General features: G+C 42.3%; 2 protein-coding genes across 4 annotated transcripts; one reads left to right on the top strand and one right to left on the bottom strand.

Annotated features, from left to right (window-relative positions):
* Positions 1-24: 24 nt before the first annotated feature.
* On the top strand, positions 25-26152 carry GTF2E2 (general transcription factor IIE subunit 2). 2 transcript variants are annotated; one of them, XM_055708872.1, is made up of 8 exons: positions 31-133; positions 693-859; positions 12669-12760; positions 13300-13407; positions 15175-15357; positions 15830-15923; positions 24145-24260; positions 25291-26152. In XM_055708872.1, the coding sequence occupies exons 2-8, from the start codon at positions 697-699 to the stop codon at positions 25408-25410; spliced, it is 876 nt and encodes a 291-aa protein (XP_055564847.1). In that variant the 5' UTR covers positions 31-133; positions 693-696; the 3' UTR covers positions 25411-26152. The 2 variants fall into 2 exon arrangements, with proteins under 2 accessions (XP_055564839.1, XP_055564847.1); XM_055708864.1 differs by lacking the exons at positions 24145-24260; positions 25291-26152 and adding an exon at positions 20725-23235 and having other exon boundaries at positions 25-133.
* On the bottom strand, positions 3119-10782 carry SMIM18 (small integral membrane protein 18). 2 transcript variants are annotated; one of them, XM_027799706.2, is made up of 2 exons: positions 10284-10782; positions 3119-6014 (listed from the first exon to the last, which is right to left on the bottom strand). In XM_027799706.2, the coding sequence occupies exon 2, from the start codon at positions 5967-5969 to the stop codon at positions 5676-5678; it is 294 nt and encodes a 97-aa protein (XP_027655507.1). In that variant the 5' UTR covers positions 5970-6014; positions 10284-10782; the 3' UTR covers positions 3119-5675. The 2 variants fall into 2 exon arrangements, with proteins under 2 accessions (XP_027655507.1, XP_027655506.1); XM_027799705.2 differs by having other exon boundaries at positions 10288-10780.
* Positions 26153-27900: the final 1748 nt, after the last annotated feature.

Genomic DNA, 27900 nt, shown 5'->3' with positions numbered 1-27900 from the left:
CGCCACGGCAACGCCGATCCCATTTCCGGGGCGGGCCGCGGTGGCGGCGGCGCGGGGGCTGCCGGGAAGGCGGCATGGCCCAATAGGCGGCGGGCGGCGGCGCTCGGCCTGCGCCTGGTGCTGCGGCGGGCGGGTGAGGCGGCGCGCGGGGGCCGGCGCGGGGCGGGGGGGAGACCGGCGGGACCCCTGGCCCGGCGGGTCCAGGCGCTGGTAGGGGCAGGGGGGTTCTGCGGCCTTGGGGAGCGGGGGGGTGCTGCTCCAGGCCCCCGTCCGCCGGCGGGGCTTCGCCCTGTCCCGCGGCGCCGAGGGGGCGGCGAGGGGCGGGCGGGCTTCCCCTGCCTGCTGGGTGCCGCAGAGCTTCGTGTGGAGGCCGGTGCCTCGGAGCCGAGCGGGCGGGCTCGGCGGCGCCGCGGCGCGGGGTTGGGCCGGCGAGCTGCCCCGGCGCCTCCCCGCAGGGCTGTGGACGTGAGGGCTGGTTGGGAAATGTCCTGCTCCATCCCCCCCATCTGCACCCGTGGGGCTCAGGTGGCGTTTTGACACATCACATCCTCAGGCGTCCCGGTTTAACTTCAAAGTCCGTGCACGGGAAAAGAAGGATACGAACAACTTCATAAACAGATATCCCCACTCTTAAATGTCTTACTGACTCGAATGTCTGTTTCTTGTCTTTTCCCTTCTTCTTCTCATGACAGAGCTATGGATCCAAGCTTATTGAGAGAGCGAGAGCTATTCAAAAAGCGTGCCCTCTCCACACCAGCAGTAGAAAAACGTCCAGCGCCATCTTCTGACTCCTCTTCTTCAAAAAAGAAGAAAGCAAAGGTAGAGCAAGGTGGCTCATCAAGCTCAAAGCAAAACACAGGTTGGTGGAAGTCTCCTGTTCAACAGCTGCTTAATGTTTTCCACTGCGTCTAAGCTGCGGTTTATTAGCGTGAGTCAGTTTATCTGTGATTTGTGTTAGTGGCCATTGTCATTCTTAGATTACCACTTTTTGTTAAGAAATTAACTTGTGCTAAGGGAAACCCCACTTTTACTAATACATATATGTGTCAGGCCTCGTCCTGTGACTTGTTTGCTTGTTACTCAGTTGGAGGAATCGCCGCTACCAAAATAATATTTCATATGAAGCTGAGCTTTGGTGTGTGGATTTCAGTGCTTGCTGGGCCCACCGGACAAGCAGTAACAGCGGTCTCATTCTTTTCTCTTGACTTTCTGGCAAGAGAGCACCTAAAACTTTATTTCGTTAACTGTAAGCCATAGGCTGTCCATCCCTGAGATGGATTTTGTGACTTTATGTTTCATCTAGCTGGCATATTGTGATTAGCAGTCGTTCTTGTTTTACCTGGGAGCTAATCTCTGTTTCTCAACACCAGGGCTTCTGTATGTTTCTGTCTGCTTTGGTCAGGAGTTTCCTGAGACGATGGCACTGATAATGCATCTCTTAATATCAAATAAGCAGTGGATAAAGCAACACCAAAATGGTGGGAGCATATGAAAAGTGCAGCACCTGGAGCCGCAGGGAGAGTATTTCTGTGCACACAGTGGCATGCACTGTGTTTGCTTTTACAGCGTGAGACGTGTAATTACACGTGGGGGGCCTTTTCAGTTCTCTGAAAGTACTGACAGTTCTCGGATGCACTCTTGATGGTCAAATCAGATGTCGGGAGATACTAAAACACAAAATACTCCACTGTGCAAACTGCTTGTGTGCTTGTATTTTGAATACCACGTGTGACTGTCTTCTAAACTCCGCAAAAAACAATAGCGCTGAAAACAACAGAGAAAAACTTCGAGGATGATAGGAGGGGTGGAGCATCTTTTGTCTGAGGGGATGTGTAGGGAATTTGCGTATGTATCTCCAGCTTCTTAGGGCACCAAAGTTATCAGCCAGACATTTTAAGCTAAATGAAGGGAGGCCAGGTTTCCACTGGTCCCTTTGCCACGCTCCCCTCTCCAAATAAAACAAAATACTACGTGGAATATCCTAAACTGCATGTCCTGAGAGAGAGCAGTTTGCTGGGAAACAGGGATGGGGAGTCAGGAAGAGGTCAGACAGTTGAAATGTGAGTCTGATCTGCAGGATTTGAGTAGATATGTGGCCAAGCAGCAGAACAGATAAAGTGTAATTTCTTTTCTGTGGTTTTGTGGCCTGGGTGTTTATTTAAGTGCTTCTGCAGCTGTCAAATGATTAGCTTACACAAATAGGAATGCGTGATTGTGAGGAAACATGCTTTATCTTTCATTCTCCTGGCTTTGTTCCAGACAGTATCAGATAGGTTTCAGGGCTTCTGTAACACTTCCTTGCAGAATGAGTTCAGCCTCCTTTCATGTCCCCCTGGAGAGCATTCACTAACTACTGCAGAAGCAGCAAGGATGGAAGAAAATTCATGGAGAGTGAGTGGACCAACTTTCTCCCTCTTGATCTTGGGAACTGACTCAGAGCAAGTGTTCAGTCTGGCAAGCGACTAGACAGGTTAAGCAGCTGCAAGCAGCACAAATAGCCCCTTGATGGTGCAGAGTCCAAGTCCTGTGCCTCAAACCCCACTTTTTCTTTGAATCACCAGATTGTTAGGTGCCTGTTGGGATGTGCGTATGTCAGAGATGGGTCCTGGGGAGGTGGAGTAAAAACCTGATGTTGAAAGAATTCATGTCCCTGTGTGTGTCATCCCCCTGTCCCGTCCCCCTCCATCCCTCCGTGTTCCCGCCCATCCCCCATCCCACCTGAAGAAACAAAATTAAGATGATCGGTCCTAGTTTTGTTGTGTAGTGACCACAAAGACAATAAATAATGTCACAGTCACAATGAACATGTATTGAGATTGATAATCTCTGGCTGTGTAGCACCTGCAGGTTCTCCTGTGATTCTATGACTCGGAGAACCCACCCTTGTTGCTTTTCTGGGGAGGAAAGGTGTATAATTGTGCTAATCTTCAAATGACTACATAGCTAAATCTGGCCTGTGTATGAAGATTTGTTTTAATCTTTCTAGTGGGAACAGCTATTACTATGGTTATTCAAAATTCTTGTTCAAACAAGTTACTTGAAAAAATTCAAAACTGCCTTGTTTACTCAGTTGAAAGTAGTAACTGGAAAATAAATGAAATAGATCGTATCTGTTTATTTATTTTTATTAATGAATAGTAAGTTGTGGCTGAGGTCTTAGTCTTCATCTTAAGACCTTTGTCGTGATGGTCTTAGCCAACAGTAAACAAGAGCTGAAATCTCCAGAATCTGTTTCATGACTTAGTCTACATGTGGGAAAGAATCGTCCTGAGGCGCTAGGGCTGTGCAAGGGGAGATCTTTGCCTTCTGTTCCTTGTGCAGACACCCAGCCCCTTTTATAGATCTGTGAAGTAAGTAGCTGGAATGAGTCCCAAGATTTTTCATTGCGTGTGCTTCTCAGGAAGGCATAAGAACTCAAAGGCAGCATAGCAGAGGCTAGCCATGTTATTTCCTGCACACTGCCTTCTTGTGTGCAGCGAGGATGAGTGTTTTGTGGGAACGCTGCAAGTGGCTAGCGGCCCTGTTGCCATTTGGAGCGTTTGCTTTCAGGAAAGAGGCATGTTAATTAATTCAGTGTGTCCCGCTGGCTACTCTTGCCTGTTAGAGCAGGACACCAGTCTTTCAGGGCTGACACTGTCAAATACAACAGAAGTAATGAGGCATCCACCCAGTATTCCTGAGAGCAGAAGGCATTATCATCACTAACATTATCTTCATCATACACCTTGGTGTGAATCCTGAGTGGTCTTGTACCTGTGGTGTCAGATTCCATTAGTTGTGCTTATATTTTGATTTTTAGGTAAAAGCATTCTCTGCATGTGGGACTGGTACTGGTGAAACTTCACTGTAACAAGTGTCTCTGAGATGAATGGTTGCAGCAGCCGTTGCGTTGTTTTCTGATTGCAGGAGGGAGATGGCTTCTCCAGGTGAATCACTGGACTAGCTGTGCAGGTTAGTAGTGGCCTGGGTATCTGGTGACTCCCATCTTGCCAACCAGGAAGAACACGAGTTGAGTTAGCAAGTCTTTCATTGTGTCCAGGTCTTCTCGAACTTCAGCATACTGAACCTGATAGGGGGAGTTTATATACTTTAAAAAGAGAAAGAGGTAATTGTAGATACTGGTGGCGGCACGAAGGTATTTCTGACACTAATAGACTAAGATATCAGTGTTGTAGGTTACTGGTCTGTTTGGCCATTAGGTGGGTTTTGTTTCCCTAATGACAGGAATATTATTAGAATTTTATATAGTTAAATACCTTGTTCCACATGCGGCTTTGGTCCGGGATGTTTCTTGCTGGCCTGCTTCTCTATGGGTTCAGGAGTGTAAAAGACTTACTGGGCATTACTGATGGCCACGCTGTTGGATGCTGTTTTGACAGTTATAATTTGTAACTGCAAAACTTTTATGGTTTTAAAAATACATAGATGCAACATGTCTACGGAAGAAAAATCATCTGGTGAGCTAGAGGCCAGTGTTATGTGGTCGGTTTGTGAGGGAGGCATGAGTGTGAACTCTCTGGGCTGCGTCAGCAGGCTGATGAAGGAAATGGAGATTCTTTTGTGCAAAATGAAGTCACTTCTCGCTGTGTACCCATCCTGCCATCTCTAGCACAAGGCCTATCCTGGTGTGGCCTCCTTTGTAAAGCATGTCGGCACCCAAAAGCTGTGGGCAGGCTGAGTGAAATTACTGTCATCGGTGTGGAAGGTCTGCGACCTGTCTGCTTGTGTTCCTTGGCAAGAGCTTGGTCAGTTCTAATTCAGCTTTGAAAAGTTAAGATAGGGGTGATATATCCAGCATGTCTGACTCCCTGTAGTGTTGTGGTAGTAAGGCAGCAGCCTTGAGGCAGAAAAATGTCCCTGTTTCTTCTAGACCATAGTACCACTATAGTATGCTTTTGTGGAAACGTGTTCTTCAGGTAGTGCATTAGTTGCATCACGACACCCAGAAGTTGTTTAAACAGGCTGAATGCAAAGTAAGGGGAGAGTGGTTCTCTGGAACTGGTGAAGGGGAGGGAGAAAGGGTCAAATTGTACCACAGGAGGTTAGAAAAGACTATTTTAGGGAAATGTTTCCCGTTGGCATGCTTTTCCTCTCACCACCCTTTATTCTAAAAGTGAGAAACCCGTACTAAGAAGATCTGCCAAAGCCAAGAATTCACATCAGCCTCTCCTGTCTCACGGGATCTCTTGCCACTCAACCCTTCTATTCTGTATCTTTTTTTCTCACCCCTTGTATGTCTCTCCTGCCTCTGTGTGGAGGACACTGCTCTGTCTTTGCACTGTGAATGATCAGATTGTTGAGCATTTTTATAAACATTTTCTCCAGTTAAGCAACATAGTTTTATCCATGTTAGGCAACATTTGTTCATTCGGGTAGACAAAGATCTATACTAGTAACTCAATATAAACAACAAAAGTTCATTTAAAAACAAAAAATCTTTTCTTCCCCTGTAACATTGCAACAGATCATCCTTTTGCTAAGCACTCGGAAAGCCTTTGCCAATTACTCAAGTTCACATCCAGAGATAAAATGATAACTGTTGCTGTTACATTTAAGTAAAAAAAAAAACAAAAACAAAAACAAACCAAACCCATGTGACTTGCTTATTCGTAAGGTACAAGAGGCTTCATTCAAAGGTGTTAAACGTTCTTCAACGTGCTGATGCTCAGTCCTTCCTACACCACCTCTGTTTCATGCTTTCTGAAGCTGTTCATCATTGCTCTAACAGGATTGGGTTCGTTCTCCAAGTCTTTCACAGTTTTATTTTTCACACAGCAGCAACAGTCTAGCAGTTCATAGAGGAAAGCCAACACCACCAGAGAAACTACAGTAAAGATGAATATGATGAGAATAATAAAGCAGGCAGTGTTCCAGTTGTCATGGAAAGGGTAAATTTTTTGCACTTGAAAGCCCAGATACTGGGAAATGGATGTAGTCTCGTTCCAGTGAGTGGTGTTGAGGGTTGCCATTCTTGAAGAGTTCTCTTGGCGTGCTCGCTCTCACGGATTTGGGAGCTGAAACAGAAAAACAAAGCTGTTGAGGACTCTTGATCAAGAACATGCTGTGATTTTTATCCCAAACTGCAAGAACTTAAGCTCAGGCTTAGTGCTCAGACCTCCTACAAACATAGATTGTTGCATACTCCTATTTGTGCACAAAAGTATCAAACTCCAAATGTACAGATTTGTGATTTGTCTGGAATGTTTATTTCAGTGATGACTAGTCCATGCATGCATCAGTAGGGTAAACTATTCTGCAGTGGGAGAGCTTTGCTTCTTTATTTCAAGTATATGCAAAGGCAAAAAGGTTACGAAGATCATTTTCAAGGTATACAGTGGTTTCAACGACCTGTTCATTGTTTGTGTTGAGGTTGGTACTTGCACAGTGTGAAAGCCCTCAGCACTCTTTTGGCATTCTTAGAAAAACAGGAGATCCCAGTAGCGCCCTCCCATACCTGAGTGATTAGAACTTACTACATGTTAATGTCTTTGGAGTTTGTTTGCTTGTTTGGGTTTTGGTTTTTTTCTCTCCTATTAGGGAGAAAGAAAGAAATCACTCTTTAAAAAAATGTGTAAGTCCTAAGTATTTGGAGGATGTTTCCAAAGAATGGAACTGAACTGTCAGTCATTCTTCCTGTACAAAATAACAGTCCTGGTTCCTTAAATCTCATTATTTTTAGAGTTGCCTATTAGCACAGTCTTGTTAACTCTGCAACATGCCTTTGACTTCAGAAGGCCAAATTCCCTGATGTGTTCATTCCCCTGCTGTTCCACTGTTGAGTTGAAGTTTGTGCTCAAGAAATCCAACTGCTTCATGCAGCTGCCTGAATGGCACTGAGCACCTTTGGGAATCTTGGGCCCGCTCTTGGTGCCGTGATCGTTAGGACTGATAACAAGGAAAACTCAACCCTTCCTGAAGAAGTCTGATTTCTTATTCTCAGCTGCATTCTCTAGGCTTAACTGCTAGAAAAGGAATGTCATCGTGGTCCAACACTGTACCCAGCAGAAGAAAAGACTGCTTTGTGGTGTGGGGGAGAGATGAAACACGTTGGCTTCAGCCTTTGGCGTAAATGGTATTGCTGTCCAGATGTGCCGTTTCGGAAAGACCTTTGCACAGCAGTGTGAAAGTAGGCTATGCTTCAGTAATTTCTGTAGTATATCTAGAACAAAAAAGCAGTTTTGTCTGTCTCTGAATGTTTCTTTGAATTATAGATAAGTACACAGGTGAGGTGTTTGGCAATAACATCTTCACAGTTACACATCTCTTTTTTTTTTTTTTTTTTTTCCCCACCCCCCACCCCACTTTCCTTCTTTCCTTTCCTTCTTTCCCTGACATTGCCTCCCAGAACTAAGGGAACTTACAGTGCTTTTGGTATATTACCTAATATAATAAAAAACATCCAAGGAGCCACAGTAACTTCTGGTTACCTGTTGTAGCGTACTGTAGGATGCCGTAATAACCTTTTCATCCTTCAGGCAATTTAAAACTGGGTGTGGAAGAAGGAGATTGAGTCAGATCTCCCTCTTCTCTTGAGGAAATAGCAAGGAGTTTTTAGGTGAAACATGGTGGTGAGCAGCACTGACAGGCCAGCTGGTGCCCCACGTCAGCCCCTCGGTGAGTGCATGCTGGCTAAGGGACAGGTTGCAAAATGTGCTTTTGTCTACTGGGGCGTCCCAGAAAACTTAGTATTATGAAAGGGGAAGAGGGAGACAAGATGGTAACTTCACAGAAATCTGGAGTCTTATTTCCATCCCTCAATGAAAGATTTTTTGCTTTGGACACAAAGCAAAACCTAGCTAAGTTCATTACAAAATGGTGCTGGCTACCCACGTTTAGCTTAATTTCATTCACTAATCAAAACTACAGAACAAAGGGGTAATGCTGATGTTTTGTTTGTTAAACTGTGCTCACAGGTCATGCTTTAATGAACCTTGCGTATCCCAGCAATAATTCTGCAATCAACCTCTTTAGACAGTGAAAATTACAAAATGCCTGAATAAATGGGAAGTGACAAAGGCGAAGTGTGATGGTGTCTACTAAAACAGATTACTTAAAGCAATCTAAGCACCTGTTGTTGTTTTTGAGGCATTATTTAAAAAAAAAAGGATGCTATGAAAACCAGGATGATGCAGCCAAACCAGCTTGCAATTTATGTCTTATTTTTATTGTTCAAATATTATATATTTTGTTTGTTATCCTTCTGCCTTTAATGGTTTTAAATGGAACTGGAACAGCTTTGTTGTTGGGAAGATATCTGGCATTAGTATTTGATACAGACATTTATTGGAGCAGTTGCAGAAACTGAACAGTTTCCACTGTTAAATCTGTAATTGAATACACAAATTTGTAATTGAATATACAAAGTGTGACTGAGATGGATAGGATTAATTAAATGGTTGGTTGGTTGGTTGTCTTTTTTGTTTAAAAAAAAAAAAAGTTTACAGAGCAAATCCAAACTAAAAATACTCCTGAGCTGAGTTGGGTCCTGGCTTTGAGTGCATGGTTTGGTTTGGGCACAGTCCACGAAGGAAACTCAGCTGACCTGTTTTATGGAGCTAGAAGTCAGGAGGAGTTTTGAAGGGGTGGTCTGAAGACTTGTTTGGAAATCTGTGAGAGAGGGGAGGGAGGCTGAGTACAAGGATTTGGAGTCACCTTTGAGGAGTAAGTCAAACAGGTTTTAAATGTATATTTTAGATGGCAAAAGAATATTCTAGGGAAGGCAAGGAGAGGAGTTTTGTTTTGAACTTTTTAAACAGATTTCTGAGACTGAGGATTTTGTTGGAACTTGTTACATGTCAGTTGCTCACTCTGTAAACACCAGGCACAAAAAAAGAAAGAACTATTTCTGCTGATAGGAAATTTGGTATTTTAGTCATTGCTAAAAGTGATCAAGACTTGGGGCCACTGGAGACACTGGACGTGTTTGCATTGTGTAGCAGGGACCCTTTGCTGGCACAGCTCCCGGCGAAGGCGGTAGCTCTGTTCCCAAGAGGAGAGGAGCATCTTCAGCTCAGCATGGCTCCCCAGGCAGGAGTCCCTGCTGCTCGGCTGCCAGCGCAGTGCAGCAGCCAGCCCCTTCCCACTCCACAGCCACCATTAGGGCAGCGGGTTGCACGGCATAGAGAAGCTCGTCTTTATGCAGGAAGGTCGATTTTAATGCCCATGTCAGAGGTGGTTCATGCTTCTCAAGGAGGATGATGATTTCTTTAGATTTGAATGAGGCGAGGCAGATAAATATCAGCTACTCATTGCTGCAATTATTAAAGTACAAGACTGAAGTAGCCACTGCCGAGCCTTCAGAATTAACACAGCACTAATAAGGTTAGCATCTTTGAAAGCTGTCAAAAATGACCTGGTTTCATGCAGTTTTACTGGTTTTGTAAGGGCACAATTTAAATTCATCTTGTAAGCCAGCCTGATTTGAATGCAATTCAGCTATTGTATGTATCCAAAATGCAGCGAGTTAAATATTTTATGAATTGGTTTCTGTGATATCTGCATTAGGTTTTAATTTAGAAGTATCATCGTCTTTAGACACTGCAGAGGAGCAGCTTTATTTAAAATCGTATTCATGGAGCAGAGGGAAATGACTGGCAAAAAATCATTTCAATGCAGTACTGAGGAAGTCTTGTTTCAGAAACCACTGAATAGACATCTTGGGGTAATAGCATTTACAAATCTCAGATGGATTCTAACCTGCCTGTTTGCATTGTATTGATCGCTGCTCCAGTATTTACAAGGATAATAATATGCAATGGGATTTTCTTCCTACCCCAACGTACCAAATTTCTAGAACAGGTTTCTAGCATAGCCACGAGCATGGATCTCTTTCAGGCAGCCTAATTGATACGGTTTACAGAATACCCACTTGGGAGATACATTTCTTGAATTTCAGGTTTAGCTGTCTTTGTTTTAAGGAAAATCCTTTCACTGTCATTTCTGTAAAAACATATAGAATCAATTACAAGGAATGTGAGGCTACAGAAAACAAGCTACCTCCCCAGTAAGCATGAAATCCATTTTGTTTACTGACTCTTGGCTTGGTGTATTAGCTCTTCTGTAAGATGGAGTGGTCATCAATTTTCCATTAGTGCACAGATGGTGAAAGTGCTTGTCTGATAGTGCAAGACAAGCTCCTCTGCATTCAGCGGAATAAAACCCTGCTAAACCTAGAGAAAAATCATTCTGATTCTAAGAAGCTTTTTACAGGCTTGTAGGTTACAGGCATATTTTCTTTCAGTAATCAAGATAAACCTAAGACAATGTTATAAAATGATACACACCTACCTCTTGTCTGAAAGGATGCTGAAAGAGCGCTGTTCTGGTCCCTTTTTTTAATGCAGCCTATGGCACAGCTAAGATGGAGCTTCCCTACCATTGGCCAGAGCATGATGCTGCTGACAACTTCCTTTATGCTCATTTGCATCAAGCCCTCAACCCCAGGAGTAAATCATTCATAAATTTGACTCTTACTGTCTTGAATAAGAAACAAACCCCTTCCTGCTCTCCTTTTCGGGACGCTTTTTTGCACATGATGAGCTTGTTAGCGGAGAAGCATGCCGGGACCGCGACGGTGGCTGTGACCCTGCTTTGCTTTGCGTTGGAAAGCAGCCGGTCAAGCTGTGACGTTTGAAGTGTTAATATCTGTAGATTTCCAGCTTCACCATGTGGTTAGATTTACTTGTCATGAACTGTGGCGGGCTGTAGCCTGGCAGATTAAACAAGATAATCTTCTTGATTCAATTGATGGAACAAATATGTGATAAGTCATCTTAACTATTTGTTGTACATCTGAATTTATTTTGTTCACTGTAGACCTCTTGTTACATGTATGGATTTTTTTATTTATAAAATGTCCTGCATAGATATTAGTTTTTGATGATTAAAAGGAACCCTGTAGGGGAAAATCCCTACAGGCTGTATTTTCAGGGGGAGCTGACCTTTGTTTTGTTCTCTTTTTCCATCTTCATCTAGTAACCAGAATGAAATGTTCTTCTGTAGCTGGAGTTATACTGATTCTTCTACGTTAATTTTAGAATTGTCGTGCTATGTAAAGACTCTGATATGATGTCATATAATAGCTTCACAATTACCAGTTGCCAAGTTTTACATCTGATGTTTGTTCCTTCAGCATTATGTTTTTGACGATACTAGCATTGGTTTCCATGAAGACTTCCCCATAATTATTGAAAGTGGATTTGTTTGAAATTTGACTACATCCAGAATTCCCACTTCATAGTTGCTTTTTGTAGTGACTTACGGATCAACTTAGAAGTAGGCTAAGATTCAGTGGGAAGGACGTGAAAAAAATACACCTGAAGCATAGTGACTTTGGAAACTTTATTTGGAGTTTCCTGCAAGGAAATTGGCAAGGGCATCTAAATTTAAATGCAGTGCAGATGTGGCAAACTTTCTTTCAGCCTGCTGCTTACTCGGTGGAGGCAATGGGCCTTCGTCAAACATCTTAGGTGCATTTTCTAGACTATTATTATCTTTTTTCTCTTTTTTTTTTCTTTCTTTTTTCACCATCACAAACCCCAGAACACTTCCATTCCTTATCTCCAGTCTCATCCATATCCTCCAGCTGCCCAACAGAACAAAGATTTTGCTTAGCAGCTCTGCTCAGCACCCGCTGCAACCTCGCCCTCAGCTAACGCACTAAATTTTAATTGTTCTTTTCTCTCCCTCAACTGATTTTTCCACATAAATAGTAGGAGCTCAGTATCTCTGAGATACCTACTGTCCTGTCAAATGTGATTATAAATCACCAGTGGATTAAAAAAAAAATCCCTGTGATGACAAAGAGGAAGTGTTGTTTTTCTGGAGTAGCTGAAATTCTGAAAAGCTGTTACTATTAAGTCTGAGCAACATTATGCTGGTAATGGGCCTGTGGCTTTTGATAGTGGTTTGTAGATATTTCTGTTTAATGTGCTGTGGTAATAGCTAAAGTTAATAAAACGGTCATTAACAACCTTGCAATAATTGTTGAAACAAGCTTTACACAGTAGCAGACATCACCATACATTAAAACAGAACCAGACTTGACAACAGAAGGGATTCTGAATTGTTGGTTCCAGTGCTGCAACAAGTTGAATTGTTCTGAATTTGTGGTTGTTTTTTTAATAAATTCTCCACTAGAGCTACTTTAAAAAAAGTAAAATAGTCCAGCACCACAAACACAGTCTTCCTTTACCTGGTGTGTAACCACTGAATACCTTTTGGGAATAAGTTAAACTTTTTTGCGCCTATCTCCTCAGCGCGAAGCTATCAGTAGAACGAATCGTTGGGCAAAAATGCAGCACATTATTTCAGCGTGAATTAATGTAGCATAAATAATTATGGTATGTTAAGCCACAGAACTAAACATGTACTCTTATGGTAGTAATGCTGCCATTACTTCTTAAAGGTCAAGCCCCAATAACTTTATATTCATGGAGCTCTGTTCGGAAGTGTTCCAGAGCAGTGTCTGCTGACAGGTAACCGTGGGGCTGTATCAACACATGTGCTAGCATGGAGTCCTCTGAAGGTGGCCGCTCCTGCAACACGCATTTCTGTTCATAGCTGTAATTCTGAAGGCTATGGAAGTAGCCTGAAAAAGAGATGGGAGTGCAGAGCCAACAGGGTGTAGCTGAAAGCGCCGTTTAATTGTTTATTTTCTTCTTGTGTAGATCACAGCAATGGATCATTTAACTTGAAAGCCCTTTCAGGAGGCTCTGGCTACAAGTTTGGAGTCCTTGCTAAAATAGTGAATTATATGAAGGTATGGTATTTTGATGTAAAATTATCATGTTTTTAAATGCTTGACTTATTTATTCCCCTATGGTAGCTAAAAGATGCTGAATATTTCAAACTCTAAAGTTCTTTCATTGCAAGAGTGAGAATTTCAAGAAACCGCTGGCTAAATGAAAAATGCTGTCAGTAAACAAAACGGTCAGTATGTTATTCCGTTACTGAAATCCTGCATATTCCAGGTCACTTCAAAACCGGGATATTTTTGTTTATTTGCAGTAGAAATATGAACTGCAAAATTCTGTCAGCTTTTAGGATTCATGAGCTATTTATCAAAATAACATGTAATTTGGTGCTTGACAGATGACTTCGCCATCAATTTCAGCTGGTATTAATTTTTTTTCCTCATATTTTCAAAAGCCCTGAATTGAAATTCATATGCTATGTATACTGTATCTGTTCTGTTTTGCAAAATGTCATCACGTTATACCAGTTTTAGTTACTTTATGATATTTGAGGCACTGAATAAAATAAGTATATAACCCTAATAAATACTATTTACTTTTCCAGACTCGGCACCAGCGTGGTGATACGCATCCATTAACCCTAGAAGAGATTTTGGATGAAACACAGCATTTAGATATTGGACTCAAACAGAAACAATGGTTAATGAGCGAGGTAAAGAAAACATATGTTTAGATTTTTAATTAGAGATAAAGTATTATGGTAAACCTGAATTATACACGTTTATTTAATTACAAGCTCTACAAAGATACAATCCCCCCTTTAAGAAACTACGCTGATTCACATGTCTGTCTGTGGTGTACCTCTTGCTATTGAGGTAACTGTGATGAAAGTTATTCTGACATTTTTAAGGACCTGTTAGAATTGTTACACAGAGAGTATATTTTATGGCAAGTGAACTTATTCATTACTAATTTTATATAAACAAGCTGTTTTTCTTAAGGAATTTTCGGTTTTAAAATATTTCAAATTAAGAGCTCTTCCAATATTGAGGATGCTAAATTAACTAAACCAAAGGAGTATGGTGCAAAATTCATAGGCTTGCATTTCTTTGTTACATACTGAAATGAAGAATTCTGATGCGAAATTTATGTCTGAATTTGTGGGATGATACATCTGCAAATTCCAGTGCTGGAGTTCATTAGGTCTCACTCTAGATGCTCAGTTTCATTCTTACAGTTCACTGTAACTTGCCACCGTATTCATCTTTGTGCTTAGTTGACCCAAATGTATTTGTGGAATTTCTAGATTAGTAAATCAGCATGATACCATATTTGGGATTTACGTTTGATTGGTGTACTGGGTTGTGCTCAGATCATATTTAAAATCCTCACAACAGAGTAGTAAAGGCTGTTCAGGCATGGGAAAAAAATCTCTACGTGGTAACACTAGGATGGTTTCACTGGTACAGCCTGTAGCATTCCTTTGCTACCAGTACTAATATTCTGGGGTACCAAAACCTCCAATCTGGCAGTGCTGGTTGTGATGGAAGCTTGACTTTGCTGAAGGCTTTCACAAGGTAGCCCCGGGTTGTTTCCATAGGGAACCAGAATATCAAGATGAAATGAAAAACTCCTCCCAAGAAGTGTATATAAAATTATCACTGAATTGTTACTGGATGGGAAAAGGTAAACAAATATCCTGCAGCACTAGAGTTAGTTACCTTCTCTGTTACAGGTGTTTTCTCCCTCCTTTCTTCTTTCTGTCTGTCTTCTCTTTCTCCTTTCAGGGTCAGGCTGGCATCTGCAGAAGAAACTAAGTAGAGTTGCCCTCTGTTACAGGTGAACTTCCATTGTGGTACTGGCTGCACAGCAAAACTGATTCGGAGCATAGCTGAAATCATTTCAGTTGTCTGTGAACTTCTGCAGCTTCACTCTGAAGCTGGCATAAGTAAAAGCCTACTGTGCAGGAGGTCTGCTCTTCTCAATTTCTTCTACAGCTGCTGGTGCCAATTGACAGCAGTTGGGGAAGACTGACTCCTGTTTTGTTCATCCCAGGTTAATGCCTTTCACATTCGTAACATCCATACGACCCGAGCTTGATATGCTGAGTTGTGCGTTTGCACTTTATATTCAGCTGAAGCACACTTTTTTGCATCCCCTCTTTTTTTTATTTTTGTTCCTTTCTCAAAAAGGAACGTGTGCAGCTTTCTGCCATAAGAGGCTTCATGGACCTTCAAACCCAAAGGCATTAAGTGACTGGTGTTAAGCCTCTTTTGGTGCTTTGTGCTTTCTGATGTGGCGAATTATGTCTAGGCTGGTGGATCTAGGATCCAAGGATTTAAAATGCATTTCAAACTCAAACCTCCAAACTGGCAGCTGTAACGCATGGCTGATGTGCCTAGCTGCTCAAAAGCACGCTAGAAAAAAAGTACTAGCATGTGCTCTTTTTCAAGGTTTAAAATTTATGTCCCTATTACAGGCTCTAGTCAACAATCCGAAAATAGAAGTTGTAGATGGGAAGTATGCTTTCAAACCCAAGTACAATTTGAAAGATAAAAAGGCTCTGCTCAGGCTCTTGGACAAGCATGACCAGCGAGGGCTGGGAGGAATCCTTTTAGAAGATATTGAGGAAGGGCTACCCAATGCACAGAAAGCTATAAAGGTGAGTAGCACACGTCTGTGATTTGGTGAACCCATTCCAGTTTGCTTTTTGAAGGGGAGGTAGGGACTAAGAGAGAATTTTCTCATGAGTTGCTTCTGTTCTTTTGATAACTCAAAGCTATTTCAGAAACTCTAATATTGTAGCTTCGTCTGTATTTCATCCTTTACTTTCAGATTTGGCCTGATGTCTCAGCTCAGCTGTCAAAGTTCTTTCTCAAAACAGACTCTTGATCTACCACATTCCAACTGTAGGGATTTAGTTCTGCTTTTATACCTTGATCTCAGTCCTCCGTATCTCATAATTGATTTATCGTCAGCATCCACTTTGGATGCTTTTCATTGCCAGTTACTTTGCTGCTTCTCTATAGTTTGTTGTGCTTTCTGTAGCACAAGATTGGCCTCTTGTTCAAGTTGGAATCCTTATCCTTGGAAATGAAGTGATTTTGAGTTGTTCTTTTGCATTGGTTTTCGAGGCTTTAGGGGACCAGATCATCTTTGTTAATCGCCCTGATAAGAAGAAAATTCTTTTCTACAATGACAAGAGCTGTCAGTTTACTGTGGATGAAGGTAGGTGCTTGTTTATGTATGTTTCCATGATAGTTGATTTGAAATCATCTTCAGTATCTCTATGTGCAAGCAGTCTTTTAAGGTGGTAATGAAATACCGGGTATATCCGATACCTGGCAGGAGAATGGTTCATTTTAACACAAGGCTAACGAGACTAGCCAGTGAGTTCAAGGGTAATATCCTCTGCTTTATAATGGTTACATTGGAATGTGGCACAAGGAATCCAACAGTTCTCTTCAAGTGCAGCAGTACAGAAGAGACTAAAAATCAGCTGACTGACTAAAATGGCATCTAACATTTTGGTGTGTAAAGGGCAGCCAAAAAAACCCAAAAGAATGGCTTCTGGGTGCAAGTTTGTTGGGTTTTATTAATCACGTGCCTTTTGTTGGTGAATGTGAATGTGATGAGAGCCACAAATGGAATGGAAGGAGGAAGCCAACAGGGAGATGTGAACAGAAGTCCCAAGAAGGGGTAGTTTACAACTGGGAGGAAAGCACAGATGTAGGGTAGTGCTGCTGCCTAGAGCTGGAGTGGATTTGGGATTTCCAAAGTTCAAGGTGTGTTTTACTGTCTGACAAATAGTGGTAAAATTCTCTGGTGCAATGTGCCTATTTATGCACAGAAATCAATTGCACAAGTCGGGGGGTGTTCCAGTAATGACATTTATGTCAACATCAGATGCTTGTAAGTACAGAAAGGAGAAGGCAGTCTGTGTCGAAAGATCTTATTTTAAATAACTTGACGACACCAAACACTTTCTGTTGTTAACATACTGTTCTTGTAACTTGCTACATAAAGCCATCTTAACACAAAATGTCACATTATGGTTAAAAAAAATAGGGAAGAGTTTTGATAGAAAATTGAACTGCTGTACTTACAGGACCATAGGACAAAGCATAAAGCTCTTTTTTTCTTTGACTAACTCAAAGAGAATCTTTATTTTCAATAGAATTAAGCAACTGGAAATGTGTATCATTAACTTATTTGTTATACCACACATGTACTCTCACTAATAATAGCTTTCTTCCACAAAGATAATTAAGTAGTTGTGACATCTACAGTATTTAAAAATACAAAAATAGTTTCAAAATATTGAAGTGAACCTCTCTCTTTAGACCATAATTTCTGTCACTTGATAGTGGCAGTCAGAACTGTATGTGAAGTGCAGAATTACAAGCCTTCAGTCTGCATTCACTGGGGAATTTCTGGCCTCCCCAAATGCCTATGAGTTTACCATTAACACTGTCATCCTGTTCAGATAGTGTCTCCTCAGTCCATCAGCCCACAGCTTTTAGGGATCTGAACATAGTCAAAACATTTAGAAGTCAGTGCTGCTGCAGTGACTGTTAAGGCAAAGCTTTTAAATTTTTCACAGCTACAGGTTGTGTTACAGTCATGATTGCTGATCATTTCTTCGTGTGCAATTTTTTCCAGATAACTGGAACCCAACCATCCTAAAAGAGTTATCAAAGGGAGATCTCTACCCTTTTGCTCTTAGTTTGTAATAACTCCAGGATTAACTGTGAAATTTAATAAAAGAGCACATTTTATTAAGACATAGCAAGAGACATCTGCCATCTCTTTATCAGGTGCTGGTATGAATCTAAGGCTGTTCATGTCCAATACACGGTATTTTAGTATGCCCAGCACTGATCTTTGTTTAGGAACAAGCAGTGCAGTCTATTGCCGCGAAAGGGGGAAAAGGTTAAAAAAAACCCCACCTTTAAAACCCCTTCAAACAAAATGCCTAAGTCGTTTGGCTCGATCTGCCGATGAAGGCAGGCATTTAAGCCCGCAGTGTCTTAATGACGTTTTGTAGTTCGAGGTGGCTTTGCTTGCTTTCATCTGCAGGTGGCAGCATGTTCCCATCTGATTGGAAAGGGAAATATTATTTTTTTTTTTTTTTTTTTTAGTTCTGTTCCTGCAGGGTTTTGTTTCTTCTTTTGGTACAGATGATGATGCTTTGTTCTGAAAGGAGGCAAGAATACTTTCTCTTTTGTGAATTTTGTGATCTGCCTGTGTATGCCACAACTCTTAAAACACCCCTGAGTGGGTTCACTTATTGCAGCTGGAACGGGTCGTTTTTCCAACCATGTTATCCTGTGATGAAGGAAAGCCATCCTTCCGGAGCAGTTTTGCTTTATGATTCTTTCCAGAGTACCAGAAGCATGTCTCTTAGGGAGTCGTTGGCAGAATTGTCTGCGTACAGAATGAGTTATGACACGTTTCTGCATTAGCGGTGCTATTTCAGCTCATTATCTCCAGCAATGTTAAAACAAAGTTTTCAGAAGACTGCAAAATAAGCCTTGGAAGTGTTGTCGAGGCTTTTTGATCTAACAGCTGATGACAGTTCAAAATATGTTTCTAGTTTAATGTTTATCCTTAGAAATAAGGGCTCTGCGCTCCTCAGTGCGTGATTCTGCCCGTATGACACACTCCAGTTTTGAACAGAAGTTGGCTGGAATTAATATCCTTTAAAAGCCAGGCGTCTTCTCCCACCGCTGTCTGAGCTCCATCAGTATCAGTGGAGAAAGAGGAGCTGATGGGGCAATTTGGAGCTTGCTGTCTAAAGTAGTGGAACTGCTTTCTGGCAGTGCCTACCTCTGCCCTTGCTACAGTTGTTTTGCTGGCTGAACAAGCTTTTCTTTCTCCCCTTTTGAAAATAAATCCCAGTGTACTACAGCAGTGGTGCAGTACCTATCTGTCGTGATCTCAAGGGTACTGGAGAAGGTTTCTGCAGTAAGGAACGTCTTTTGTTCTTCCTTTTATGTGATTAGCCAAGGAAGGTTCAGATTGCATGTGTTCCTTCTTGACTTCCTGACTAATTAATCTTCTGTCAGTAGTGTGTAGCTGAAAGCGTTTATAAAAGCCGGGCTAGATTTCAGGTGCTTCAGCCAAGTAAAGCACTGCCTTTTTGTGCTGGGGCTAAGCACTTTGCATGTGAACCAAGCTTTCACCCCGTGCTGCTGAATGCTGAAAGGCCAGTCGGATTGCTTAACTGTTAGAGATGGTATCTTTCACATCTGAATGCAATATAGGAAACATTTTAATGCCTAAAAAAATCGGGTACTTAATTATACATCTTTTTAATACTCTTCCTAAGCACCTTTGAAGAGATTTAAAGAATGGCCAAAGCCTCTTAAATTTAACAGTATAAATTGCTTGGGATCAGCAATGACTTATAGCTCTGGCTTTGAATTCCAAGGTGGTCCAGGAGCAGCACAGACTTAATGTCAAGCATCTTTTCCTTCTGGTATAAATCTAGTCCTGTGTTCCCTGGGACTGTTAGGAAGCAGGACTCCGTCTTCCCTGCTACTCCGTTGTTTCTTCCCTTCTGCCCTGTTATTGTCTGTTCTTGTCTTGCGCTTGGATTTTGGCTCAGCTCAGTGAAGATTTTTAAGCTGGTTTTAATCTCTGGCAGATTTTATTACCAGTGTGCTGTAGCTGTTTATCTCGAGAAGCCATCTCAACCTTTTTGCAAGAGCAGGTGAGGCAGTCAGAAGTGCAGGATAAGCTGCACTGAAGTCACCATGCAGCCATTTACCCATGACTTTGTTCCTGAAATGTAAGCATTTATAGAAAGGGAGCATGTTAAGGATATAATCACTCAGGGAATGTCAGCACCAATTGTTTTCCTATATGAGGCATCTTGTGATGCAGTAAAGTTGAGGTGACTGCATCTTTACCCCTTGGGTATTTCAAGGAGAGAAGGTGGTGTTTGCAAAATCTTTGTTATGCTACCCTCTGCTTTGTTGTGTGTTGGTGGCTGCTGGTCAGAGCTCATTGTTTTCAGTCTGTGCACACAGACATCGTGATGCTGGAGATGTTAGCAAACATCTAAACCAGCCTTTCAATCAGCTTTCGGTCTCATTCCCTCCTCTCATTGCTTGAAAGACCAGAAGTTAGCTATCTGGAGGAGCAAGGGAGCAGCCTGCAATGTGAGCAGATTGTCAAGCTTCTCGAAGCTTGATTCTGTCAAGCTTCTGCTTCTGAGTTCAAATATTTTACTGATTGAATTGCAAGATGTTGCATATAGGATTTGTTCATTGTCCAGATGAGACACGAGGCACCTGCCTCTGCTCCTGGGATCACACCTTTCTGCCTCTCCTGGCGAAGATCTGCATTGGCATCAGGACTTAAAAGCTCCACTGAAAATGCGCGTGGTCTCCTTGAGGGTTCACAGCACCTGCATTGCTTTGCCCAGAAACTGTCTGGAAATTTCTCCCCAGGGGATTTTTTTTCTGGGCTCTGTCTTGTCTTAGCAGCCTAAGCAGTAGGAGGAACTGTCAGCTTGCCTGAATGCAGCCTGCTGTGGCCAGGTGAAGCCTTACTGTCTTGGCTGCTGGACAGGTTTTTTTCCTTCCATAGATATTACATGCTTGTTCTGGCTGATCTATCAAATAGTTTAGTGCTCTGATAGAAGGGTCTCTCACCTTTGCCATGCTCTGATGGTGTAAAGATCACCTAGTTGTTGGCAGGACATGGAGAAGAAAAATTGAATGTGTCTGTAATCGTAATGGTTAACGTGCTCCGTAGGAATGTGTGCATCTGAACCTGTTTTCCATGCCTGGCTGAAGCAGGCCAGCATGTGCTGAGCTTTGTGCTCCAACAATCCCCTTCCCGTTCCTCACCAGTACCGAACTCCCTGTGCCCTGTCCACAGAGAAAAGAAAGACTCTGTGAAAAATGGACCTGGTATATTGAAACTATCTCTAGGAACTGCCTTCTGTTGCTGTTGTCTGCTCTTCAGACACATCAGCTCATCACAGCATTTTTCTTTCTGTCTTTCCTCCCCTCCACAGAGACAGGCCAGCCCGCTGCATCCCCTGCCTGGCCAGCCAGAAGCATGGACGCTGCTCCAGAGGTGGTGGAGCACAGTAATTGGGTCATCACTTGCCATTTCCTCCTCCCTGGCACCTCTCGTGAGCTACTGCTTTTAAGGAGTGGTGCCCCCCTTTGCTCAGAGCCACACAGCAAAGGCCAGGGTGGCAGGATTTCAAATTCCCCTCAAAGAAGTTGGAGAAATTTCTTCCTGTCTTGGGTCAAGGGTATGAATTTTGAGGTGCAGAAATACCACAGCTACAAATGGAGACGGTTGTTTCTTGAGAGCTGTAGTATTGCCAGCTTTTGCCATAGGTTATCTTATTTCAGAGGGGATGTCACAGTAATTCGGTATACACAGTAGTGTATTCCCAAGGTCTAAACTTTAACTAGCTCATAGGGGCATAGTCCTTGGAGACTTCTGAATAAATCTGACGGGTAATGTGGAAACGGTTCAGTGCCAGCCAGGCAGCTGCTCTCTTTCTTCAGTTCTTGCATTTAGCTCAGGGTGTGGTGTTAGACCAAATGGGTTTTGTGATGAGATGATAGATGCATCTCCTTTCCCCTTTAGATGGCACCCTAAATGCAAACAGCTAGTATGCACAGCCATCTGAAGGGTGGCAGCTCTCTGTTCTTCTCCACCTTTATCCTGTGGTTTTAGTTCTGAACCAATTCTTTAACAAGCAATATTTCTGCAGGGGGGACTGTGGTGTTGTGCCTCCTGCCTTTCCTAGGCAATAAGGTATTTTAATGCCTTACGTGGAGCTTCAGCATGGGAAGAAGGTTGCCGTAACTGCAATCAAAGCAATATTGCTGAAAGCAGCCTGATTTATGAAGGAATTTTTGAATGGAGTTGCAGAATACTGTCTAGTGACTCTGGTGGGGCCAGTTAGTGGATTAAATTATCTGGATGTAAAGTCCATTTTAGCTTTGTGGTTTTCATTCTTGGTGACTTTTATATTCATATTTCTTGGCCAAGTTTAAAAGGTGAATGAGAATCTGTAATGATGGTATAACCGCTGCATTACAAGAAATGCAAAATGCTGTGGTTAGATATTAACTGTGATCTGCACTTCTGTAAATGTTGATCCTTGAAGAGCTGACCATTTGTTTTCTAGTGTTTAATTTTTCACTTCTGTTCCCCAGAAGAATGTAGACCAGTTTAACCTTAAGCACCAATCCTCAGCCTTTCCCCCGCCTCCACCCAGGCATATTTGTCTGCATATCATGAACTCTAAGAAGGAGTTTATGTGTTTATTATCTGTGTCATTGTACATTACAAACATTATCTGTGTTTGTAGCAGAATGTTACAAATAAAAGGACACTGTCCTGTGAAAGTTCAGAGTTATCAAGTCTCTTATCTGCTATCACCTCGTGTACACGTGCCTGTTGTGCATCTTGGAGGACTGACCTGCATCTCTTCAGCTTCTGCAGCAGGCATCTGTGCAGAGCCAAAGGCAGGATAGTACAACACAATGTTAAAAGTGTCTCTGGCTGGGATCTGTTTAATAGTCATGCATTTATGTGCAGCCTTGTCACTTCACGCATGAACTGCACAAACGCATCATTTGAAATATGGTTACTCACAAAGTGCTATAGTGCGTTTGCACCATCGTCTGATTCATCTTCCCAAGTGCCATGCTGGGTCTTGGTGTCCAGCTGAGTCTAGCTTGGGTGCTGAGGACAGAGAGGGGGCATGAACAGAAAGGAGATAGCTTGAAAGAGCAATTTTTGCTCAGTCTGGAGGATGCAATAGGACCCTTGTGCAGGCTTCTGCTTGTAAGACTTGATCTGAGTGCTCATCGCTCTTGCCTGTTCAGCTTTGATCATAACGTAACCTTTTCCACCTGCCACAACAGGATTAGCTGAGAGATGATCCGCGATAGTAGGCACTGCGAGCTATTCCGAAAGCCCGGAATCACACTCAAAATGGATGAGCAGACAGAATGTCTTGACTACAGCGTCAGTCCTGGCATTCAGCTATCTGAAAACTACAGTTTTGAGTGATCCCGCTGTGCTGTGTAGTCTGTATGAGAAACAGGCTGCGCGCTATCTCCACGTAACCCAGAGCGGTGTTTGGACAGGATTTGGTTCTCTTCAGAAACGCTGCATTACCAAAAATGAACATTATTGTTGTTCACTGGCAAAATTCCTTTCTTTTGTTTCCTGAAAAGCTTGAACAGCCCCTTACTGTTGGCAGTGGGAAGAAAAGAAAGAAAGACCTGAGACTTAAAGCATGTGCTTTCATGGAAAAACAAGATGCATTAGGAAGGGAACTGGTCCAAGTGCAGAAACCAAGTCTGTTGGGTACACCTTTTGTAAGGTGCCGTTTTGTTAGTGTATCTAGAGCAAATATATCTGGCAGACCGTTATCACTGGAGTGTTTCATCGCCTGCTGCATAGGACAGCTTCTTCAGCATGCAGAAGTTGTGGTTGTTTTGACAACTGTATACTAAATTTATCTGGAAATAAAGGGAAAAATTTAATCTTGCGTTGCTATGTGTGCCTCGTGTTTTATTTATAGTTTGTTAGCCAAACCTGCTGACAGGATATATCTAACTTACTGCCTGGGGAATGAAGGGAGGTGGGATTGTACCAGCCGCTGCCTGGAGAAGGCATTCCAGAGGCTCTGTGAAACTTTACATGAGGCAGAAAGTGTGCAGGGAGATGGCAGCTGCTCTAATTAAGACTTACTGTCTCTGTCTTCTGTACTGCTGCTGTGGCTTTTAAGGTATCTCTCTTCTTTTTAACACCAGAGGAATTTTAGTAATTTATTATCTGTACAGCTTGGTATGTATTATATTACAGTATAAATGAGCTTAAACCCACTGTAGTGAATGTCTTGAATCTTCAGTAAATTGGACTATGAGATGACAAGTCTCCCAAGACAGTGGCAGCTGAAGATGCGTAAATGAAGTTGCCATTTATGGTTAGTTATTACCCTTCACCAAGACCTTTTGAACTGAAACTTATAAAACACACTGACAGTCTAACACGGCTATGGAAATGCTGGAGGCAAAAAGAGAGACTGTAGCAAATTAGCATTAAAAGCGCAAGTTGTCTGTGGGTGCTCCTGATGCTGGAGCGCACTTAGTGTGGATGAGAATCAGCTCATTTTTTTCCATTAAGTGTTGGGGGTCGTTTTGTTGGCTGGAGGTTGTGGGTTTTGTTGGTTTGGTGGTAGTTTGGGGTTTTTTTTGGAAGTGCATCTGGCATTTGGACTGGGTAAAGGCTGTGCTAATTAGGTGCCTGTTGGTAAGGACTGCTGCATCTGTACGGTCATAGATGGACATGCCAGAATACTTCAGCATTTGAAATCAAGTCTGTTTCCCTTCATGTGGGAGCTTTGCCCAGGGTTTGTTCATTGGGATATAAAACGAGGGTTTGTTTGGTGTTTCAGAATTTCAGAAGCTGTGGAGGAGCATTCCCGTGGATTCCATGGATGAGGAGAAGATTGAAGAATATCTGAAGCGGCAGGGTATTTCTTCCATGCAAGAAACCGGACCAAAGAAAATAGTAAGGGATACAAATTACATATCTTTCTAGGAGATTCCCCCTTCCTGACCATGCAGTGTTAATTCCAAAACGCATTGGTGAGCCTATGCACAGCTGCTTTGTGTAGCTGGGGGACGTGTGACCAGTTTTAAGAAGCTGCAAAAAACAATGCTGTAGCCAGCAGTCAGTGTTTTTATAACTTGTTTAAGCCAGTGTAATCCAAGCAGCATCAAGAAGAGGGCAAATGCCAGAAAATCCCTGCGAGATGCGAAGTGGAATCTTCTGCTTGAAGCTGTGTGATACATTAGGAGTAGAAGAATAGTTACTTTTCTGGGAGAGGGCCGGGGGGAGTCAGTGTTTTAAGTTTTTATTTTCTGCTAAATAGCTTTTGAAATCCTGATGGGAACCGTGTAACGTGCTTTTCACCACACACACACTGTTCTCCAAATTGTGTGCAATATGCTTGTGTTTTACTGGGAGGCCAAAAAAGCTGCAAGCTCTCCAAAGATGCTTTCTTCCTGGCTCCAAACAATTCTTTTTTTACATTTATTTGTATGTGATATACCATGTATTTTCTCTTCTGCACTTGACTTCAAACTGTCCTTTCACGAGAGACTTTCCATACAGAACTTACTCCTCTTTCTGCTAGTCACTACGCTAGACGCTTTAATGCCTGTCAGCATGTAGGCACTCTTCATGGGTTCCTTGTATGCTAAATCTGTCTTTGAGCATGGAATTGTGGATAGAATTATGGACCTGCTTCTGTAGGTGCATGGGAGTTTTTGGAAACTTGACTTGTAAACACCAGCTTTACCTGCTGTGCATGGGGTATGGAGACTCTGCTCTGCCCCTGGGGTCATCTCCCTGCCCGGATTTGAATTGAATGGTGTTGCAACTTGCAAAAACAAGCAAGCACCTTCTCCGTCTGCCCACCTCTGGTTCAAGCAGGGCTCTTCTTCGCAGAAGTGATGACTAGCACAGCGTCACACATCAGGTCAGATGTCACAGCTGGAGGGCAGATCTTTTGACGACTGTTTATTTCTTCTTGTAGGCTCCTATTCAGAGGAGGAAGAAACCCGCTTCTCAGAAGAAACGTCGATTTAAGACTCACAATGACCATTTGGCTGGAGTATTAAAAGATTACTCTGATGTCGTTCCTGGCAAACAGTGACCAGTTGAATTCTGGAGCAAACATGCATTTTTATACAAGTTTTTTGCCACTCGGGCTGTGTCTGCTCGCAGACAGACTGACTGTATATAGTAATGTGGTGATGTGTTTCCCCCATCCCAGCAACTGCCGAGATGAAACAGGTCAGTTTAAGAGCAAGTGCAAAGTACCGAATTTAGAGTTTAATTTAATTAGCTAATGGGAAATGTGTCTTTAAGTAAGAGGTTCTTACTAGTTGCCTCTTGGCATAGTGATAAATGGTGCTCAGCGTGTAATGCAGTAGTTCCTGTTCAGTGCTTAACTCTACTTTTACATTGCTTAATGAGTATTTACCTGGAATTACATACAAGGGGCTTTCTAGTAGAATTGAATACAGCATTTGTTTCACCTGTTTCAGGAAAACCTTTTCCTAAAATAACCGCAGGCAAGTTTCTTTCACAGTTAAATACACCTACGATTTGTATGCTTCCTTGCCATGGGACTGAGCTTTACTGGAAGTTGGTGATACCTGAGACTCAAACTCAAAAAAAAAAGCCCTCTCCCGAACTCCTAGCAGGCTGCAGGATGGCAATGCAGCTGTAGCTTCCTAATGCTAATCAGAAATTGCCCTCAGCAATTTCTTGTCACTATAGTGGATGCCCATGTGTTGCACGGTTCTACTCTATGAACAGGAGGGAAATAAAATGACAGTGTAATGCTGAAGCATTTTTTTTTTTTTTTAACTAATAAACTTACAGTGCTGGTTTCCAGTGTTGCTTCCTTAAAAAATAAGAGAATCAAGATCTTTCATGCTTGTTGGCGTTTTCCTTTTCAAGGAGGTAAAGGAGTCTTTGCTATATTTTTATCTTCTCAATGACTTACTGTTCTGGGCTAACACTATCATCTTTTTATCATTCTTGGTTGAGGAGGGGGGAGGAACCACCTTAAATGAAAGCTCCCTGTAGATGCCTGATGTTCTTCTGTGCAGTACAGACTTAGTGTGGAATGTGGCCAAATTATGTCCTCTTGATAACTTATTTTTATGTACTGAACCAGAGTCAATCAATGCTGATATTGTTTTCATGGCACTGCGGGAGAGGAGCTGTTTCTCTGCTCTTCTAGGGTTAGGATCAAAGATAAAATAGGTGACTGCAATATCCCCCGACAGTAGATTGCGGCTGTGTGCACATGAGCTGTTGTCTTGCTTGATGTATCACGGGTTGAAGTAGAGGCCATCGGATCTGGACACATGGACAGATGAAGAAAAAGGCTTTGTTGCTGTTGCACTGAAGAAGTTAATTCTGCTTGAGGAAGCACAGGAGGAGAAATACACTTCTCCAAGTGTGTAGCATTTATCCTCCTGATTTTAAAGACTGCTCTTTTGAGAAACAGACAATACTTCCAGCATTGCACATGTCAGCCCTGCTTAAAGAGTTGCTAAATGCCTGTAGGAGGTTTTCTTCTATTATTTTATGTTTTTTTTTTCTTGTTCATGCTTTTTATATATATAAAAATGCATGCTGCTCCAGCTGGTTTTGAAACTGTTTTTCTTTCCTATATCTTCCAGGTCAGCACAAGCAATTCCTCTTGGAGCTTTTTAGTTTTCCATCACAGCTCTGCTTTAAACCACTGGCAGCACACTTACAAAACTATTCACCTCTCCTCTGTCATCTTCACTCAAAAAAAAAAAAAAATTTAAAAAAATCCCTTCCATCTGCTACATTTTTGAGCAGTGATTTTTTATTTTTTTTTGGTGGTGGTGCTCAGACAAAAGCAGAGCTCTTAGTGAGCTCTGAGTTGCTTTTCATACCTTTTGGGATTTTTTAATGGGGTAACTTCACAGTCATCTCAGTTAGCCTTACCCTTTCTGTGTGAATCAGGGCTTGCAAAGCAAAGCAGGCTGTGAGGTAGGCTGCCTGTTTTGTTTCTCTCCTCAAGTGATTAAGATAATAGGAGAGTCTAAAGAAAACGCCTCTAGGCTACTTTCAAAGATTAAAAATATGTGAGGTCAAAAAATAGGAGAGCAGGAAAGGAAGATTGACTACCAGCTCTGTGTGCTGTGCTGGCATTGTCAGGCTCCCGTATTCCAAGGGACAAAACCGTCCAGTTGATGTCCAGTTAGAAAGACTGGGTTAGATGCTTTGTCTCACTGGAGGAAGTAGTCTCTCTTGCTGTACTAGCAGAGAGAGCATAATAAGTTTTACAACTTGTTAGGGTATAGTTTCAGAAATAGCTTAAGGGAAGCTCATATTGGCTTGTGAGAGGTGGCATGGAATATAGGCAAGTGGTCGCAAAGAAAACAAGTTCAGAAAATAAGCATGAGCATGAGCTCCTCTCTTTTGTGTGGGTTTTAGGAGTTAGATTTTGTTTCTTTATCAAAGACGCTCCCAGCGGTCCTTACAGGTTTTTTCCAAGACCTCTTAAAAATCAAATGTTGCAACTTGAAAATGTCTCAGATTATATCAACAGGAGTCTTTTGGCTGAAAGCATCTTAGTACCGCTCCAGTCCACTTC

This window comes from Falco cherrug, chromosome 1 (assembly GCF_023634085.1).
Source record: "Falco cherrug isolate bFalChe1 chromosome 1, bFalChe1.pri, whole genome shotgun sequence".
NCBI lineage: Eukaryota > Metazoa > Chordata > Aves > Falconiformes > Falconidae > Falco > Falco cherrug.
This window is presented reverse-complemented; position numbering and strand designations above follow the sequence as displayed.

What these genes read in the sequence shown, in the direction of transcription:
- GTF2E2 (XM_055708864.1), top strand. Translation starts at nt 697, where the DNA reads ATGGATCCAAGCTTATTGAGAGAGCGAGAGCTATTCAAAAAGCGTGCC. An exon ending in AAGCTCAAAGCAAAACACAG is followed by an intron (nt 860 to 12,668) that starts GTTGGTGGAAGT and finishes CTTCTTGTGTAG; the next exon opens with ATCACAGCAATGGATCATTT. An exon ending in TCAGTTTACTGTGGATGAAG is followed by an intron (nt 15,924 to 20,724) that starts GTAGGTGCTTGT and finishes TCCCCTCCACAG; the next exon opens with AGACAGGCCAGCCCGCTGCA.
- SMIM18 (XM_027799706.2), bottom strand. Translation starts at nt 5,969, where the DNA reads ATGGCAACCCTCAACACCACTCACTGGAACGAGACTACATCCATTTCC.